The 20761-nt window shown below is 44.5% G+C and overlaps 1 protein-coding gene across 5 annotated transcripts in view; it reads right to left on the bottom strand.

Moving 5' to 3' along the window:
- LOC114003975 (T-cell activation Rho GTPase-activating protein-like) overlaps positions 1-20761 on the bottom strand; it is an 84159-nt gene that overhangs the window by 388 nt on the left and 63010 nt on the right. For 4 of the 5 annotated variants that reach the window (XM_039387395.1, XM_039387396.1, XM_039387397.1 and 1 more), the window contains 4 exons: positions 16762-16957; positions 16227-16344; positions 4301-4487; positions 593-1324 (listed from right to left, as the gene is read on the bottom strand). In XM_039387395.1, coding sequence (XP_039243329.1) covers positions 1291-1324; positions 4301-4487; positions 16227-16344; positions 16762-16863 — 441 coding nt within the window. In that variant the 5' untranslated portion in view covers positions 16864-16957 and the 3' untranslated portion in view covers positions 593-1290. Of the gene's footprint in view, positions 1-592; positions 1325-4300; positions 4488-16226; positions 16345-16761; positions 16958-20761 lie in introns of those variants that run through there. The other variant, XM_027751439.2, reaches the window with a different exon arrangement.

The following is a 20761-nucleotide window of genomic DNA, read 5'->3' as shown; positions in this document are numbered from 1 at the left end:
TCCTGTCAAAGCCCTTCAGAGTCAAGATGGTGGGACAAGGCCTGTAACCGAGAGGTTTAGTGGAGAAAATTCCATGACTTCACTACGACAGGCTCCCACGATCATTCTTAATTGGTTACTTTAGATTAGTCTCTCCGCCAACGTTTGTTAATGTGAAATGATAACCTTGAACTGTGTTCACGGTTTAAGTATAATCTAAAGACCTGCATGAAGTGTACAGGGACAAAGTCAGAAATTCTTTTGCACTTGTGTGAGGTCAGAATCAGGATGATTCTGTCAACCTGATCACAGGATCGCAGCAATCCAGCTATTTATGGGCCTTATCAAACATCAGATTAAGAGTCTGTGTGTGCCAGTCGTCTGGAATTAGATCTTACCAGCCTGATTCTGCTACTTTTAGCCATGGTGCTATTACCTGATTTATTATGCAATCTTATTTAAACACGAATAGATGTGGAAGAGGTAAGTTCTATGTTTCTTAGAAAACTTGAGCTGACATGAATAGAACGAACTAGAGGTTCAGCAGATATAAAAGTCTGAGGTAACCAGGTAAAATTAAAATGGTCCTGGTCACTACAGTTGCCCTGTTTGTTTTCAACTCAATGCCTATGCCAGTTGTTTGTCCTAGAAAGAGAAAGAAGAGAAATTCTTTAAAATAACAGATTCCTTTTAATCAGATCTGTAATTTAATGATCCTCAGGCTGGCTCCAGGTGTTCTGGGAGAGAAACAGACTCCTGTGGTGTACACCAGGACCTTCACTGGAACATGTGTACAGGGCAGTACATGCAGGATGGGAAGGGCCTGCTACAGCAGTCAGTAAACTTTATATTATCCTAAGACCATAATAAGTTGGTTTAACTATTCTTCATGTCTTTTTTTTTTCATTAATCATTAATATTCAGTTAATACAGCAGTGAGCAGAATGTACCCACAGGTTTATCCATAAAGGAAGCGATCTACTGCCTGCTTTACACCAGTGCTGTGTAAACACTTGAGTTGCATTGAGTACTGCATTTCTGTGGGAGTAGTGGCACATTCAGGTGAGCAAACAAAACACTTTACAGAAAACCAAGCACTTCTGGTCCAGCCCCAGCCCACGCTGCTACCAGCCTGCAACTGTGTAAAAATAAATCAATGTTAATGAAAAAAATGAGGAAGTGAAAATTATCCCATCTCTTTAAAATTCAATGTTTCTGTTAGTTCCAGAGGACTTCTGCTTCGTGCAGCTTGAAATAGCATTAGAGAAACCCTGGTCTTACTCCAAATGCTCACGGATTTCAGTCAGTCAGTCAGTCGGTATCAGGCCCAGGATGGGTACTTGAACTGAAACAGTGAGAAAGGAAGTGCAAGAGACCACCATTACTTCCCAGCATCAGAGTGATTTCTTATAAACACCTTAAAATACTCTTCAAACTTTAGAAGTACTAATAAAGATATAATTTTACAACCCCTGTACTGTCCTGTTACATCTACCTCTGTGTGAGAGATAGATATTCCTCTATTCTTGATCCCTAAGTCACAGATTAGGTTTCAAATGTCATTATTCAATCGTTTCTTTCTCCACAGACATAACACTTCACTGCTGTGCAACAAACGGAACTCACCCAGAAGGAGGCTGGGATCTGCAAGACCCTCCTCAGATTTGCAATGTTTCCGTGCCTTAAAGCACATATATGAACTGTTGTTGGGACCCTGTGGCATGTTGTGTCTCATTGTCAGGCTCTGTGACTTCAGCTCTGCCTTGCTGGCATCATCCAGAATTCAGTGAAATTACAAGACTTGTTTAACCCTGTGCATACACTTAAGAGTCTTGCTGAACTTGAGCTTGAATAAAGCATGGATCCAGCAGGCATTTCTGTATCAAAGATACTAGTTGACTAATGAGTTCAGGGAGAGCTGATGGACAGCTTACAGGGACTGCGATCTTCAGTAAACCTAATTTACATCTTTAACATTTTTAGAATTTCAGTATCGTGCCTGTACATCAGAAGTCACTGTGGCATATGTACTGCCCTGTTTTCTTGCAGACACAGGAGCTTTGAATTTTATTCTCTACCCTACCACATTCCAATGCAATTCCTTTCCTTAATGAGCATGCACCCAAAATGACCTCTATGTTCCCTTCTGCAAAATGGTGCACTGTTTCCCTGAATGCTGGAGCTAATATTTTCATGACCGAAGTTGCAATTTTTTTTCTGTGCAGCAACATTTGCAACAAGACTGGCTTTCCAAACAGATTTTTCAGCCTCTCATTAGGTTGACAAGAATTTGGTCAGCCTGGTAAGAAATTTTTGCATGTGGCAAACTAATTTTATTTAAGCACTCCATTACATTAGCCTTTTAAAAGAGCCTTCTGAATGCAAAGGCAGACATTACTCCTCAGTCTACCCTTCCCTGTGCATTACAAATTTTTTATTAATGAGGCAGGTAGAATCTGACTTCATGCAATCGATTATAAAAATATGTTAACAACTTTAACACAAAATTAGCACCTTTCATGACTATAACATCATTCCCAAACTTCTCTCCATTACATGCTATTCCTTACTGGTTACAATTTGTTCTTCGTCTTTCTGGGAGTCTCAGAAAACTCCGAGCAGTGTACTGCACCGGTGACCAAGCCACTGGCAAGGCAGAAACTGGATCTGCCTAATCATTAAGCACTACTCAGATCTTTTCCCCCCACAAAAGATGAGATTCAATAAGCATAAAACCTCACTGACATTCCTTGATGATGCCCTTGAGGTGTGGTGGTGGTAAAACTGCTCATCCCAGTCAACTACAATCACTACATGTAAGTGAAAAAAGTCCACTCAAATCAGCCACTCCACTAACAATGCAGTTTCACTATTTTAATGTCGGGGAATTAGTTGCATTTTCCTTGTGGCCCAAGTTCTGATCTGATTCCCTGTTAAGTCAATGAAAGCCTAGAGAATCTTTCCCTTTGCTTTGGTGATAGGGGATAAGCCCAGCAGTCAAGGTTTATTCTTCAAATATTAGCAGAAATTCTCTGCTTATCAGACAGTCAATACTGTTAGGTCAAAGACAATAAAATCCTTGCATCCAAATATAAGCTTTTGTTAGATCTTAGCTGACAGATGGATTTATAAATTGATAATACAATCTTGAATTTCTTCTTAAACTTCGGTAAAGTGAAGCATTTGAGAAGTGTGAATCTTTCCAAAATAGCTCCTCGAGGAACAATACCGAAACTGTGATGCCTACTCAGGAACTTTAATGTCAGTGAACCTTGACTTTCCAATTATTGTAAACTGTCTTTAAATAAAGACTATTATAAAACTGGAATCTAGTTTTATATTTGTTTGGACAAAACAACTCAAGACACTTGGACAAGGACAGAGCTAACCAGATATGAAGCAGATCTATGCTAAATCTGCAGACTTAACTTTCTGCTCCCTCCTAAACTTTTTCCCTGGAAAATTTACCAGTGGGCTTTATAAAAAATTCCATGAACCTTTAAGCGCTGAGGGCATGCCCTCAAGCACTGTGAAATTCCTGAAAAGACTCTCATAGGCTTCAATGGAATTGTAATCAAGCTCTGAATGTGAGTGGCAAAAGACTCCCCAATTTCATCTTCTAGATGTGATCAACAGTGGTGGAAGTGCCCAGCTTTGTGAAATGTGTAAAATTTAATAGTACACTGTTGTATATGGCTTGGTAGTAGTCCCAGTGTGACAGCTTGGGAACCCTTACAGAATAGTATATGTTAATTCCTGAGTGAATGGCTTTTAATGAATTAATGAGCAGCAGCTGCTGGAAGGAATGCATTTCCCTTTCTTTCAACACTGTTTCATATGTAAACACACATATAGCATGATACGCCTCTAAATGTATGTATAAAAGACATATAGCCAGGATTGCTCTTCAGAAATTACAAAGTAGTGCCAGGTGAACAGTAGCATAATCTCTTGTTTAAACAATTCAGTACTTCTGGGAACAACTTTTAAGCCTTAACATAAATAGGTTCTGAAATCCTAGAACAGAAGTTGGACAAAGAGAAACAGCTTCTGCAAAGTTTATGTATTGCATTCCACTTGCCAAAAACCTAGTCTAAATCAGGAAATGGTGTGAACTAAACTATTCAAAGTCCAACTTATTAATATTTTACTCTAACTGTTAGCAAACAGTTATAGTAAAAAAACCATCCCCGTCTGTGTGTTTAGTGTGTGATGGGCCTTTGATTTGCCAGAAACTGTCCAGGAGCCATTGGGTTTAGGCTCCAGATTAACACAGATATTGTCTGCGCAGGCAAAATCCTGTGGAAGATGAAGGACTTACACAAATGAGTACTTCAGGGCCACACCAATATGTTGTTGCTTTTCCAACCTGTATTGCTCCCAGAAGATGCCGGGAGCATCTTTTCTACTGGCTGTAGAAAACTGGGGATTTCCGACACCCAGCTCACGTGGCTTGATTTCTGCATCCTCCTGGGAGCTACATCCAAGAACTCCAGGGATCACGATTCCTGCAAGATTTAAGGGAGGCAATTTGCACAGCTTGTTCAGTCTCATGCTACATTTGCCAAGCTAATAATTGTAGCTTTCTTAAAGTGCTGTTCTAGTTGAACAGCGTTTGGTGAATGGGAAAAACTTCCACACTCATGTAAGAATACCAAGCAATTGGATCTTGATACTACTTACTGTTGAGTTCTTTGACCTCATGAAATGGCAATCTGGTCTTTCACCTTTCCTGGTGGAGTTTTCTGACCTTACTCTCAGATGCATACCAACGTATGCAGATCTACTGGGGACTTGAGGGACTGCAGCTGCCAAAAGCATATATCCCAACTATAATCACAAACTTTCTATAAACGGAGCATGAAAGTCACACATGGCTTTTATGGGTGCAGTGTTCTAGAGGCTATTTTTGAATGGCACTGAGTAATATTTAGCCCATTTGTTAAAAGCACTTGAGCTATATGCAAAAAAAAAAAAAAAGAAAAAAAAAAGAAAATCTGCAGTGACCGGAGCCATCAGACTCTGGGCCATCCTGTCATGGAAGACTGGGGATGTGAGGATACTCCTATCTAGACCCCCAAATCAGCAAAGCTGAATTAACATATTGTCCAGACAAGGGCAATAAAGCTGATGAAGGGTCTGGAGCAGATGTCCTGTGAGGAAGGGCTGAGGGGGCTGGGGGTGTTTAGCAGAAGAAGAGGATGCTCAGGGTGACCTTACCACTCTACAACTACCTGAAAGGAGGTTGTAGGCAGGTAGGGGTTGGTCTCTTCTCCCAGACAACTATCATCAGACAAGAGGACATAGTCTCAAACTGTGCCAGGGCAAGTTTAGGCTGGACATTAGGAAGAATTTCTTCACAGATAGGGTGATTAAACATTGGAATGGGCTGTCCATGGAGGTGGCAGAGTCCCTGTCCCTAGAGGTGTTCTGGATGTGGCACTTAGTGCCATGGCCTAGTTGACATGGTGGTGTTGAGTCATAGGTTGAACTCGATCTCAGAGGTCTTTTCCAACCTAATTGATTCTGTGAAGGTAGTTTGTATATCTACAAATGGACTCAACATGGCTGCTTCCTGCAGGTTTCACTGGTGTCAGGGATATCCCAAGGGAGGTAGCACACCTTCACAGTCAGACCAACACCTAAGGCAGCTGTGCCTGCTGTCACTTGTCCCTCGCACCCGCCCTCCCCTCAGGTTCGTGAGCCCAGCTGCCCCTGCCAGCCTTTCATCCCTGCGTTGCTGCAGCAACAGGGACAAGCGACTCCCGCACCACAGGATGTTCTCCCCCCTCTGCAGGCCAGGCTAAGGATGAACCCCCTGAAATATGCCTCTGTCCGCCCTACCCGTAGACCTGTGGCAACCCCACCCTCGGGTGCTGCTGCCCTCTCCATCCTGGCCGTCAGAAGCAGGAGGAGGGAGCCCCCCAGCCCCGCCATTCTGCGCGGCAGCTGAAGCGCCCGGAGATGACACAGGGCCTCGGGGCAGGGACGACCTGCGTCTCCCCCACTTGCAGCACGGCAGGAAGCCACAGTCTCCCCCTACTCCACCCCAGCCCGGCGAGTCCGTGACTGAAGACGTTGCTCCCGCTGCTGCTCCCCTTCCCTGCTGACACAGCTCCCGCTCCCCAGGGCATGCGCACAGCCGGCCGCTCCCGGCACCGCCCGTGCCAGCCCGGGAGGCGGGGGCGGCGGGACTTTGCCCCGGGAGCGGCGGTGCCGTCACCCAGGCGGCGCCCAATGGCCCCTCGCGATTAAAATAGCGCACTATAAATAGCGGCCCGCTGGCGGTGCCGCCTGGTCGGGGCCAGGTGTGGCGGGCGAGCAGGGTAGGGGCCACCGCCCCGGGCCCCGCCGCCATCGCCCGCCCCGCCCGTCCTGCTCCAGGTCCCGGCTCACCCGCGCCCCGGGGAACCGGCTGGGCGCGTCCCTGTCCCTTGGGAGAAGCCCCAGGGCAGGGTGTGACGCCCTCGAGGCCTCGGTGACTGGCTTTGTCACTTAGTCCTCCCTCAAGGACTCGGTGACTCTTCCTGCAGGTGTTCGTTCCTTCCTTCCTTCAAACCGTGCGCCCTTCCTCTCTCTAAAGCAGCAGAGGGAAGTCGGTGACATGCCATCAGGAAAAAAAAAACAACTACCCTGTTCTGGCAGCTGTGCTATGTGTGTGCTTTTAAAACAGCATCTGTTTAAGACCTGAGACTGGCTGTTCCAGTGAAGGAAGTGGACTGATAAAGTTTATCGCCTTGGCCTTAGCTCTTCCATCTCTACTCCATTAGTCTGAGCCATGGTGCCACGGGAGAAGGTTGCAGAGATATTACAGGGCCAGGCCCTTTCTGGGTAAGATGCTGACGAAAAGATGCAGGCCTGCCCTCCTTGGGGCTTACAGCTCAGACCTTCTGATCCTAAGCAGACATACACAATGAACGCATAAACCCATATCCACCATGGAAACACCTGAGGTGGGGTTTTCTTTTTATCCCCGTTCCCTCTGCTTGAGTGGAGGAGAACTGTATTAAAACTGACATGACTCAGAATGACAGCAAATAGTCTCCTGTTTGAAGATTCTTACCTTTTTAAAAAAATGATAAGGTAAATGTTAAAAATACACCAAGTTCCTGACTATGCTCAAGATTTTAAGTGCTCAGGGGGTCACTTCAAGATGTGTTCCTACTTGCTTAAAGTATGCTGATTTTGTGGACATGCTCACAACACATATGTTCTTGGTCTGCACAGTGCAATTGCATTACACCTGTTTTCATCCTACTAATTGCATATAGTCCATTGCTCCTTTCATATCGGAGGAGGTGTCAGGTGTAAGATCACTGGGTTTGTTTTTTTAAGGGTGTTTTGTTTGGTTGGTTTTTGTTTGGTTTGGTTTTTTGGTGGCTTTTTTTGTGAGACCTTGGTAAGATAAAGAATATGGACTTGCTATTTAGGAATATATCGTGCAGTGTATTTTATATAATTATATATATATATGCTTTCATACAGCTGAATTCTCAAAATATGAAGTTTATTCTCTTTTTCCCCCCCTGAAGTTACCACTGGATTCAAGGAGAGCTATTTACTGAAATGTGTAGCATAGCAACTGGGGTAGAAGAGAGATCATCAAATGAAATTATGAGGTGGCAAGTTCAAAGAAGATACCTCTTCACACAAAACAAATCTTGGAACTCACTGCTACAGGATGTCAGGAATCAGTTCAAAAAGCAATTAAGCATAATCATGGAAGAAAAATCTGTGCAGAGATGTTCCACACAAACACCTCTGATTCAGGAACTCTTTGAGGTGCAAATCCGCATCCTGCGGAAGCATTTTGGGGAGCAGCCTCCCCTGTCCTCATGCTGTCATTAGGCAATTACTGTTGGCTGCTCTAGGAGTCAGAGTCCTGGACTGGACTTGAAATGCTGCTGTTCTGACCCAGCACAGTCATCCCTATGATTGACTGTCATTTCATTAAACATTGGGGTTTTTTTTCACAAAAGCAACAATTTTTTCAATAAACCTTTGTGATACAGAAATGCTGTTTCCTTATGCTCTGGTACCTCTCTTATTCTTTTCTGCCTGTTACTTTGATTGAGAGATGGAAGGTTGCTTTGCTGTGTGTTTGTATAATGCCTCATTATCAAGCTGAGCACGGCTCCATGCCTGTATTTCCTAGTTAATTATTTGATATAAATAAATATTATTAATCTTTATTTCTGAAGATGGCCACAAGCCAAAAGGTTTGCTGATTGCATAAACACCCAAAGTAAGAGACTGTGGAGCTCCAGTCCTCATTTGCTGGTGGAATTAGACAGATGGGCCATTTGAGAAAGTGATAAAATACCAGCAATACCTGCCTAAAGAATTACAAATTCCATGCTCCATGTCTGCAAGGGCTTGTATTTATTATCTAGGAGTGCAGGAACAGACCTTGTGACCCTGCTGACACTGAAGGGTGAGATCAAGGACAAGAGGCCAGCATAGGAGAACAGGCAGTGCCAGCCCCCATCTCTGCCTGGAACTGCCTTTTGTGCTTTCCCCGGTGAAGCCAGAGGCTGGCTGAGGGCCCACGGTGGGTCCATGCACACCAGAGGTGCTCTGCAGCCCCTCATCTGCCTGTGACAATGCCTTCCTTTGGCAGAGAGGATCAGGTGTCTCCAAGGGGGTGTGGAGGGCCTTGCAAGGGGTTGGGCAGGCACCCACTGAGAGCCACATGCTGACATGAGGCTTGGAAATTGGAAATGGGGTCAGCTGGGCTTCAGAGGCTTTTTCTTGTGAAAAAAATCTTCAGATTTTTCCTTGTAGCAGGGAGATACAGTTGCCTTGTGCGACACAGATAGCTCCTGTTCCAGCCTTGCTGCCAGAAGGAGACGGGTTGATGCATACACTTTCCATTAAAGAGTCAGTTGTCCATATGCATCGGATTTTTTTTCCAAAGAGAAGCAAAATTTTAGTGCTCAGAGGTAGAAGTGCCCTGAGATCATATGGAGAACAGGAGCATGATCGTCCCATTGTACTGAACAATATTCAGCAGAGGTCTTCTGAAAAAGATTCCTTTCCTGTCAAGGCTGGAGAACTGCTATAGACGCTCATGCTTTTTTTGAAGATAACGGAAATCCAGTGTATCAGTCCCGGGGCAGGGGGGGAATAACCTGAGGGAAGACCTTTTCCCTAAGGAGAAGTGAAAAGAGGATGTGTTTCTTCTGAGGAGTATCCTTGCCATACGGATTGGATTTTATAGCTGTGTGCAGCTTTTGGATTGGAGGCATAACCTCCGAAGCATACAAGGATCCAGCTCAGGATGGATATGGGTAAACCAGCAAAAGCCAAATGGCAGACCTATTGTTCTTTCTGTTTGTCTCACCTGTGTTTCTGTTACTCTGCTGATTTTGCAGGGGATCAGGGAGAGGCTGCATGCATACAGAACAACAGACAGCATCTGCTTACAGAGATTAACCATGGAAGCCAGTCCTGATACAAAGTCATGTTTCTTCATTGTGACAGCCTATTGTATTTCTGATAACCATGAGATCATGCCTTTAGCAGCCCCTCAGAGCCAGCTGTTTCATAAGGATGAGTAGTTCTTCAACAGCTGCTTAAACATGCCACTGCACCTTGTACTCGGATGCTTTCTATAGCGCTTTTTCTCAGAAGCAAGTTAGCATATAGTGCAAATAAAGACAATAAAACTGAATTTTATCTTTAGTTGGAGGCACAGGCCTGGAGGGGATGGGATAGGTCATTGAGCTCAGTTCCACAGAACCAGCAGCAGGGATCAGGCTTCAGCCCAGAAAGAGCTGCAGAACAGTTATTCCACCTGCCCCATGCTCAGTGTATGTTTATACCATGTTGGCTGCACACCTATGGCCACCTTCTGTACTTCCCAGTAACTTTTTAATGAAACTCAGGCTGCTAGTAGATGTCAAAAAGTCACACATATGAAGTTGCACAGGGGGAGAGGAGAGGTCAGTGGCACTGGCACTGTGTCCGTGTGGTTGAAGCGTTTTCCAGTCTCAAGTCCCACGCTGCTGTGGCACCTATTCAGCTCATGCCAAGTTCTTAGAAGAACAGGGAAAAGCTCTCCTGACTTCATTTTCCTTCAGCTCATCCAGTCCGTTCCCACAGGCGCTGTTGCAGCCCTGTGCTGTCTGCAAGGCCAGGCAGGTCCTGCAGCCCAGGCACAGGGTGTAGATATGTCCATGTGGTGCAGTTCATCAGCATAACTTCTGTGGGAACCACAAGTTCCCCAGCCAACCATGGCTGGGGAGGGACAGGAGATCTTGTGTCTCAAAAGCATTTGGAGAACAGCAATATTTTCTTGGAGTGGGGCAATAGCTCAGAGACTTTGGAAGAGGAAATCTTTGATAAATTGTCTAAAGGAACTGAGGTAGTAGTCTGCCACACAGGGATAAGGAAAGCAAATAAAAATTTTAAATTTATATATATATATATATTATTTTTTGAGAGAAAGACTTATTTTTATTGGCTAGTATGTCTTCAGACAGCGCTGACATTTTCATTCAGTCTGTCTTTTTCACTAACTGGAACTAGACAGTGCCTGTCATTTGGACAGTTATACACATGAAAATACATTAATTAAGATTTGTAATTTTTACATTTTAATTAATGATAATTTTTTTCTTCATTTGGTGTGTCAAGCTAGTGTTGAAGGGAAATTGCAATTCAAAATTCAGAAAGCCACAGTTTTTAGAGTGTTTGTTGGAAATAATCTGGGCATACTTGCCAGAATAATATGCTGAATCAATGTTTATTAAACAATGGTAATGTACTGGATTTGTGAATTCCAGTATTAGTGAGCTGATCACTTACAAAACCCACGTTCTTAAGATTTTTTAATTTAGTAGATTTTTATACTTGTCTGGAACAGAAAAATACATTTCTCAGCTATTTCACTCATGGTCACCCAGCATTACATGTAACCTCAGTGGAAGAGACAAGCTTTGGGGAAGCCCAGAACTAGTGTCACTGCCAGCCTGCTCTGTCTCTGCCTGCAACCCTCTGTCACAACCCCAACACTGTCCCCAAGAAGCCCCTGTAGCACTGTGGTCCCATGTGGATCCCAAGGCAAGTCCATCCTTGACACTGCATGTAGCAAGAACCCATCAGACTTTCCATAGGCACCTGTGGAGTGTCCAGTGTAAAAGCTTTTGAGGGCTGCTCTGGCAAATCCTAATGTTTGTGGGTTTGGCTTTGCCACATCAGTAAAATACCCTTCAGAAGGATATTTTTACTGGGATGGGTGAAGGCATTAAGGAGTACAGAGCAGGGATGTCCAACAGTGGATCCTTGGGCAGGACAAGTGTGGTTCCCAGGCTGGAGTGGACTCACATGATGAGCAGTGGGTTGTGCAGGCATAGAGTTTGCCAGGTGACCTCAGGCACCACCTCTGAGAAGAAGTATGTTGGCAGAGATTACCCCCCAGCCCCATGGAAAACATGGTCCCATGGGGATCAGGTAAACCCAAGCTGGAGCTTTCTCTTCTTTCTTAACCTTTGGCCATATGAGGGTTTTGGCAGGCAGCTTACAGGAGCATGAAGGTTGGTCACCCTGGAGTAACCTCACTTCTCCAGCCTCAAGACATTCACTTGCCACTGCTACACAGCAGAGACCCACGGGTCAGTTGTCACTCTGTCAGGTACACAACTCTTCTACCTCTCATTTCCAACCAGCTCCCTTCCCATGTGTCAGTTTGTCCCTGCTACACATTTCTAATGCTGCTTTGTGCAAATGTTTTAGTGCATGTGGAAGGAAATGCAGCAGAACCTGCCCAACCACTGATCTGTCTACTAGCAAGATGCCCTTTCTGGGTCAGCGCAGTGCAATTTTATTGGCATAGGAGCCTGTCTGGCTCCTAAGTAAATTCTGTTGCTACTGCTATCTTTAAGTTAGAGCAAACTTAAATAATTCCCATTCAGCCAAAGGAATGTGACTGCTGGGCTGACTGCAGAGCAGTCATGTCCTTCCACCAGCTAAGAGTCACTTGCAAAAGGTGTTTTGGGAATGGTCATTATAATAATTTTCTTTTAAACTTGGGTACACCTTATCCATGCAAAGAAATATTTTTCAATAAATAAGCATTCCAGGTGCCCATGCTGCTGTTATCATTGAACAAATATTTTATTTAGGGGGCATGGAAATAGGTTTATAAGGTTTTTTATCAAACACAATCATTAGCTGTTGATAAAAGAACACAGATTGCCCCATATATTGGGGCTAATAGAATTGGCTCCCCTGTTCTAATATATTCTGCAAATTTATTGTAAGACAATTTGTACACAATAGTAATATTTTCATGCTACATTTTTTTGAGGGCAGATTTTAAAGTGTGGGTATGATTTACAGGCTCGGATGTATTTGTAAAGTCTAATGAAGTAATAATGGCACTCTCACATGAATGATGCTACAGGAAAAATATCTACATGTAAGTTGTCACGTAACTTTCCATAAGTGCCCTGTATCTGTACTACAGCAGGTGGAGGGTGAAATCCCAAGCAACATTAGCTAAAACACATTAGGCTGACCTTGCAGTCTCTTAACAATTTTACAGCATAAAAATCCAAACAAACTCTTCACATTATACTTAAAAAAAATTGTATGAAGTCAGGAGCCTGTCTTTCTAGATATGACCAAACGTGCTTTCTTTTTTCCACTTGTACACTTCAGGTATCACTTCAGGTAAGTGACGATAGGACTTTCTGAACAACACTTTTAGTGTTATGTGAAGATTAGCTGTGATGCAGAAGCCTTGGAATTTCTCTTGAATGTGTTCTTGACCTTTCATAAACCAATATTACTGAATTATTGCAATGGATATAATTAATTATTTTTTCTTACAGCTATTTAAGAACAAAAATAATGTCACAGACAATTTAAATACAATTCAACACCATCTAACTAAATTTTCCAGCTAATAAAACACAAAGTAGAAGTGGCAGAAATAAAAATCTTCCAGTGTACTACTTTCCCCTTGGGCAATTTCCAAAGTAAATATTAAAGTCAGCATTCAGTTGCTCGCATCTTTTTGCAAATAACCATAGCAAATCTCTTAGTAATGCTGAGTCCCTTGTAAAGGTATGACAAGATATCCACTAATGAGTAATCCTTAAAACTGACATTTAATATTCCACCAAAGAAGCTAAAACATTTACAGTTCTTACATGCCACACCTTAATGTCCTTTTTAATTATTTTAAGCCAGATAAAATGAACCATAATAAGACTGATTTGTATGAAGTCATGACAGGAGTTTCCATTCTCATGAAAACAAAACTGGTGTAAAGTCCAGCTCCTACTGACTTCAATAATTAAACCAAATTTTCACTGCCAGCCTTTGACTTCCATCTTGCATGTCACCAAAAGAAACAGAGCAATTGTTCTCAAATACTAACAGGCAGGTGGAGTGAGCATCGACAATTTTAGTTTCAGAGAGATAACATATCTTTTGATACTTTTAGGAATGAGTGGTAAATAAAAAATATAGCCCTTGAATTACTGTGACATAAACCCTAGAGTCTACAGAGGAACATTACATCTTTAGAACGTGTCTGTGGTGTGCTAGCCTAATTTTGACCTCAAAGCATCTGAACATAGACAGTTTAACACATTCAAATCTTCAAACAACTGAGTGGATTTGTTGGTGCTTGCATCTCATTACTTCAGATTTTCAGCCACCTATAGAGAGGCAAATACCTGTCACCTTCCAAGGGCATATTTCCATGTAAGCAATAGCTGTCCTGATTATCACCAGATGTCCTAGCCCAGGATGGACAGAAGGCAGGGTCTGCTTTTGAAGCCACAAATATAAGTGTTCCAGTGAGGTCCAGTGGACCCTTTTGAGGGTATGGAATGTGGAGCAGGTCCTTGAATCTTCAGGTGTCATTCCTGACATCCCACTCTCAGACTGGGATCTGCCCTCCTGGGTCAGCACACATGGCAGACAACAGTCTGAACCTGAAGACCTTCAGGGACAGCAACCTTTGCTCCACTGAGATGCCCACACGAGACTCTGTCAGGGCAGAAGAGGCAAATGTGATGCTAGCTTTCCTGTTAGTCATTTACCAGCTCCCTGGTGGCCCCCAGGCCCATCTTGGGTGGGTCTGTCTGCTCCATCTCCCCAGGACAATGGGGTGAGCGTGGCTGCTGGCATCCCCTCTATATCAGCCACGTCAAGCTCCATGACTGTCTCTATAAAGATGATCCTAATCCTCTGTTGCCTGCTACAACAATTTTGGTACAAGTCAAATGGTAGAATTTTATTACCATTTCGGTTTTCAGTTTTTTTATTTTACCTTAAGCTATGGAAAGTGTGTTTTTCGATACCTTGCCAGGTTGCATCAGTAAGCCTGACACTAGTCTCCTGGTCACTCCCACAGTTGTACATTTGGGGAAGCCCAGTCCCTAAGCCTATGTCCATACAACCTAGAGAGATTCTGGAAAAAAATATTACACAACCCAAAATGCATGCTAAGCAGGAACAATGCTATTACACTGAATAAGGTCCGCATGACAAATGCTAAAGTGACGCCTGCAAAGTCAGTCACTCGTGGCCATGGTGCAAACTGTTGTCAATAAATAGGTGGGTATGCAAACCTGCCTTTGAGGAAAGGCTTTAACCACAGGTAAAAGTGCTTTGCTTAGTATTATCAGTGACATCTGGTGGTAATAGACAGTAAATTCAGTTTAAATATTTTTAAAGGTTATGTGTGATTTTAAGTGGCTCATTCCAATTGAAGTATTTTACAAAGTTGTATTTCCTAAAGTGTATTTCTTTCTGACAAAACCATATAATGACCGTGTGACATGCCAGGAGCAAAGACTAACCACGTCTGTATATAGCATAGTATTTTTTGGTGGTGGGAAACACTGGAACCAAGTAACCCACCAAAATATTTAGTGTGCCTGAAAAGCAGTTGATAAACATCCGTTCTTTGTTACTGTTTGCTACATATAGCCTTGTGTTTCAAATCTTATAGTCCCTCCAAATCAATGAGTATGGCAACAATTCAATAGGTGAAGATGGGGGATCAGTGTCAGCTAAGGCAGAAAGAAGCATGAGTGCAGCTGGGGGCTAGTGATGAGTGGGCTGGAGTGAGACACCACACACCCTACCACAGCCAGTGTAGGGGCTGCCAAGGAGAAGCCAAGCACTCACCTGGACCCTGTTTCTGTGTTCCCAACAACTTCTTGGGCTGGACACCTTTTACAGGGGACTCTGTAGGTCTCAGCTGAAAGGAGCAGAACCAATGCATATGGAGAAGCCCCTTCCTTAATTCTGCACTTAACTTCATGGTGTACAAGGAAGACTTTTTTTGTTTTAATATCTTCACTGAGGAGAAGTTCCTTTCTGATTTTGCCCAAGTTTAGAATCAGAAGCTTGTTTCATACAGGAGAGATGTTTTGACAGTGCTTGGGGAACTGCATCTCTCCTTTTGTTGCTTGTATGGCCCCATGTACTCTCTTTTCTTCTTGAGTGAAAAATGGAGAAAGTTGTCTGCCCAGAAAATCACATTTCTGACTCCCTATGTGCACCTCTCTTGCTGCTTTTCTGAATGCAGCTCTAGAAAGCAAAAGCTGCAAGGACTTTGCTGTAATTTTTAAATGTGGTGTTTCAGTAAGGTAAATATTATCCAACAAATGAACAGTAAAATGAAACAAAATGTGAAACCTAACTTAAAACATACACCAGGCATCCATGAATGCTCTAACGCCATGTTCTCTGTAATGTCTGTGACTCTTTTTGAAAATGGGTCCTGATAGGATGTTTCATGGCACAGATTTCTGAACCCAGCATCTAGACTTTACAGTTTCAGCTCACCTTGAAGAACAAACAGCTCTTGGAGCAGTTAACTTTGATAAGGAAAGTGTAAAAAAGGACATGGATAACATATCAGCTATGCTGAAAATGTGTCTTTCTTTTCTTGTTCCTCCTGAGAAGCAGTGACAAAATAGAGATGCTTGGATCTATTATGTTGGGAGAATGATGCTCTTTCAAGCCTGCCAGAAAGATCCTTGAGGTATCTGCACATCTGTAGCAAAATGTGCTTAAGGCAGATATTTAACATTAGGATTTAATTCTGTTTTGTGAGTGTTGTCATTTGAACTTCTGGAAAGTATTCCTGTAGAAAAATACTGCATTAACATATTGAACTGTCAGCAAATCTCTGGGTTTCCACAGACGTATTAACATATCAAATTAAAGAATTTGGCCCAGCAACCCCAGTCTGCCACATCCCCAGTCCATTCTCATACCCGTGGAGCTGTCTGTGTGCTCTGGTGACTCCTCAGCTGAGGCACAGACAGGGAAAGCAATGTCCTCCTCAAATATTTCTGAGCAGTTGTTTATAAGGAACTCCACCAACACTGTCACCTGCACACAGAAAACAGCTCATTTCAGTCAAAAGGGAAGAACACATATTGAGCAGTCTTTCCTGCCTGGTGCTGCAGACAGATGGATCTGCCCCAATACAAACAAAATGCCATCAGCCACAGCTTTGGCCTCGCTGCCCAGAGGACCCATGGGTGACAGTGCTCACTGTGTGCCTCTTGCCCTCTGCATGCAAAGTATCCAGGAACTGTGCTGGGACTTAGGGGACTGTGGGGCAGCTGCTGCTTTTGCTCAGAGGAGGCAAAATGAGGGGCAGTCTGGCCCATCAAATCGCAGGCTGAGGGCCACCCTTGATATCCAGGGGTGCTGTTCTGTTGAGCTTTTGCAATGGCAGTGGGATCCCTATGGATGGTTCTGAGCTGCCCCAAAGGGAGTGGCTGCTTGGTCAGTTCAACATACCTTGTCATTCATCTCCTTCTGTACTTCCAGTGGCAGCGTGCTGCCTGTCTCTGGGCTCAGCATATTTGGGCCAACACAGATGGCCAGGTTGCTGGAGTCCATCCTGTTGGTCTCAGCATTTTGGCTGATGTGGCGGAGCAGAGAGAGCAAGTGCTTGAGCAAGACGAGGTTTGGTTTAGGCAGTTTGTCAGCCACCCTGCAGGAACAGAAACAAAATGTGACATTAATTGATGGTGCAGTGGCTTCTGCTTCTTTATTTGAGCATGACTCAATTAAATTCAGACAGACAATGCTTCCTCCAGAAAGAGGCATGTGTGTGCTCACTGTATCACTCAGAAATCCCCAACCACAGCTGAGTGTGTGGTTAATTCTAAGATCTTGAATTACAAGGTCTTGATTGAAAGGCAGCATTGCAGCAGCCCATGTCCTTGAGTAGATGGGATGACATCAGGAGCTGCCACTGGAAGTTTCCCAAAAGCAGGTGAAAGCCTGTGGTTGTGCTGTGCAGGTTTCAAAGCAATACCGGTCAGCCTCTGCTTCTGCTCTTTCTAAAGAGCAAAACACGGCAGTGGTCTCCACGTGCCCAACTTCACTGCCAGCAGATATGAAGGCTCCCTTTCAGTGACAGTCCCACAGCACCATGATGCTAGCTGAGACACTGCAGCCTCTGCCCTTTTTGTATAATAGCCATTTTGTAGGGCAACCACCATTGGGTGGTCCAATTGGGGTTTGTCCCAGACAAAATCGAGTGTAAGTGGCAAGGGTGGGAAAAGAGTCTCACTGGGAAGGTCACAAAGGACTCCGAGACATGTAGCTGAAGCAGGACTGTGCAAGCCAGGGCTGTATGAACCCAGGGAACAGGAATATGGAGAGGGATAAGGACATCTCTTCAAAAAGCCTATGGGCTGCCACCACTAAGTCCCAAGTGCAAAAGTCATTCAGACCCTCAAGATACTTTAGAAAAAGTTACTATGGTTACTTCATGCATCACCCCATAGCTGAGGAGACCCAGAATGAAGGTGGGTAGTTGGGTGTTGGTCAGTCGCAGCTTCCAGAGGGGCTGCTGCTCCCCAGGGTATGGGGACTGGCACACAGCTGCTGTCTGCACATGGGTCTGCACAGCTGGGGCTTGGGCACTACAGGGTCCTTGGCTGCTGCAGTTGTCAACTGCAGGTTTTTTGAGAACTGAGGAAAATTGCAGTCCTGAATGTGTCAGCTGGAAGGAAATGGTTTTGACTTTGTGTTTGATAAGAAGCCTGCCCCGCCTGTGGCTTTGTTAAGAAGCTTTTCACCTCCCCACAGGGCTCTCCAGTTTGGCTCTGCACTCGTGGTTGCACAGAGGAGGCTCCGGGGGTTTCCAGCTCCCGGTCCTACTCAGAGCCCCAGCATCATCCCCCGAGTGTGTGTGTACACGTGGGTGCAAGGGGACGGTAAACTGACACAGCAGGCGCTAGAGGGCAGGACAGCCCACAGCAATCGGGTCGCAGAAACAGGTAGAAAGACACTACTGATGTCACCTATCGCACACCCTGCACTAGTGACTTCCCTCCTCTGCTAAACCCCAAAGGCATCGGCCTTTTGCAAAATCTGGTCATATTCATAATGTGAGGATCCAAAATCTAGAGTCACCCTACACAATCCACAGTAAGAGCACCAGAGACTCAGAATGGTTTGAGTTGGAAGGGACCTTTAAAGATTATCTAGTCCAATGCCCTTGACATGAACACATGTCCTCTACTCAGTCCAAACCAGGATCCTGGATTTCAGGGCTTTCTAACTGCAGCTGCTGAGTGTTTCCACAGCATGCCTCAGCTTTCAAAAAGTTCAGCAGAGCTGTTTCAGTCTGTCATTTGAATGAGATTGGGGGAAAAAATACATTTCCCTGTCTGTATTCAACCACATTTTTGGATGTCCCGGTAAGTAACCCTTGTCACCTCCTTGCCAGGATTTGGTGGTTTAGCTTTCCACCGCCATTAGGAGATGCCTCAGCTGGAAGTGGGAGAAATTGTGCAGCACAGCTCCCGCACACTTTGTGAGAGTAAAGCAGAGGCTTTAGCACACAGATAGGCAAGATGCTGAACTTCTGCTTTCTGTTTGTGGTTCGTACAGAAATCTTCCTGCAATATTCGTGAGAAAAAAGGATGTAGCAGAGTCAAACCATTGAAAGCCAGAAGTTATTCTCTGGAGCAAATCTTCCAAAAAGTTTGTATCCCACATGGGCTCCAAAAACCCTGGGGAAATTTTCAGAAGTACTTAAGCTCCTGGCTGCTTTGAAAACATGTCCAGGGACATTGTCCATGTGGAAATCTAGTCCCACAGCTCAGTGGAAATGACAGTACACTCCTTTCTTGCTACTGCTTCACTTCTGAAATTGAATACAGAGACACAAATGCCAATTACACATAGAGCAGGATGTGTAAAACCAAATGAAACACTCAACAGCCACCTGGAAAATGCATGCTGTGCCTCAAAAAGCATAGATTATCGTGGGCTCATTACCAAACCCTGTGTAGGGAGCAACCTTGTTCTGTTTGCACACTGCATTAAACTCACTTAGTCTGCAGTCCCAGAGCTGCGATTGGCGATTCATGCCCTCCAGCCCCTCTGGCTGCTTTCCCAAGAGCAGAGCTCCCGGCACAGACCCCGACACCGCTACTACCCTGCTCCCCAGCTAAATAGCTGCCTGCATAAAACACTAGCATTTTCTCTTCATGGAAACCTGGAGGGAGTGCTCAGCAAACATTATGCAATGCACTTAGAGCAATGTTTTCAGAAGGAATGCATTCCCGCTGTCTCTCTGCTCAGGATCAGTAATTCCTCTGGTGCTCTTTGGCCTAAAGGGACAAATACTACCTCATCCCACACTGCCTGATACCTGTTTTCCTTCAGACCATGGACCTGGACTCTCTTGCAAGCAGCTCTTGCTAGTCAGGGCTGGGGATAAGAAAAGGGTGCAGATGTGCCTCTTTTCCAAAGTGTACCAACCCTTGAAGGTACAGATCCTGAACAGTTGTTGTAGAATGTCCTAGCATACTCAGATCCACCGCATTTGCAATGCTTGACCTATGCGCAGTGGCTCTGGGTATGTGTGATCCATGACATCCCTCCACCTTGTTAGCTGACATGAACAGAAATGTCCATTCGGGGATGACATGAACTCTGAGCTTGGAAATAAACACCAGGAGAGTCCCTCAAGAACATCTGGATGACTGAACAAACCCACCTGGGCACAGGTTGCCTCAAACACACTGCACGTGCCAGCTACCAGCACTGCAGTCAGCATTTGTCCTGGGTGCAAAGTGATTGTGTGGCCCATGCAAGAGCCAGGTGGTCACCATTGCTAAATCTCCTTCTGAGCAGAGAACCCCTGAGCTGCAGAGGCACACCACCCAGCCCCCAGCACACACATGAAGTAAGACTCATTCACTGCATGGTCCCTGTCAAGGATTCAGATCATCACACTTCCCAGCCCTCTGATCCAACCCACAGAGCAACCAGCACACAAATGAGAGGCTGCACATCTTTTTAAATAAAATCTCAAGGAAAGAAGGATTATGGTGTTTGTCTTCTCAAGCCACCGTTACACATGCTGATGCTCTGCTTCCCAGGGAGTGGTTTGACATCTGCCTGATGATGGGAAGCAAGGAACGAATTCCTCTTTTTGCTTTGGTCACATGCACAGCTTTTGCTTTTCTTATTAAGCTGTCTTTATCTTGACCCTTGAGGTTTTTTTTAATCTTATTTTCTCCCCCTGTCCTATTGAGGAGAAGGAATGAGAAAGCATCCAGGGAGATGTCTGGCAGCCAGCCAAGATCAACCCACTAGTCCTTTTTCTTGCCACCCAACATGGGGCACGAGATAACGCCAGTTTTGATCTGGGCATACTATAGCTGTGGCAGCTGATAATTGGCAGGCTTCTGCATGGCTCACAGGGCTCGTTTGATTTACTGCATAACAGAGCCTAAGGCTCTGCAGTGGCTGCTTTCAGCTCCTGCCTTTG

The sequence above is a fragment of the Pipra filicauda genome, unplaced genomic scaffold (genome assembly GCF_003945595.2).
Source record: "Pipra filicauda isolate LSUMZ 115617 unplaced genomic scaffold, ASM394559v2 scaffold55_size4083901_pilon, whole genome shotgun sequence".
NCBI classification, from domain to species: Eukaryota; Metazoa; Chordata; class Aves; order Passeriformes; family Pipridae; genus Pipra; species Pipra filicauda.
Note: the sequence above shows the minus strand (reverse complement) of the source record. Positions and strands in the feature narration are given on the sequence as shown.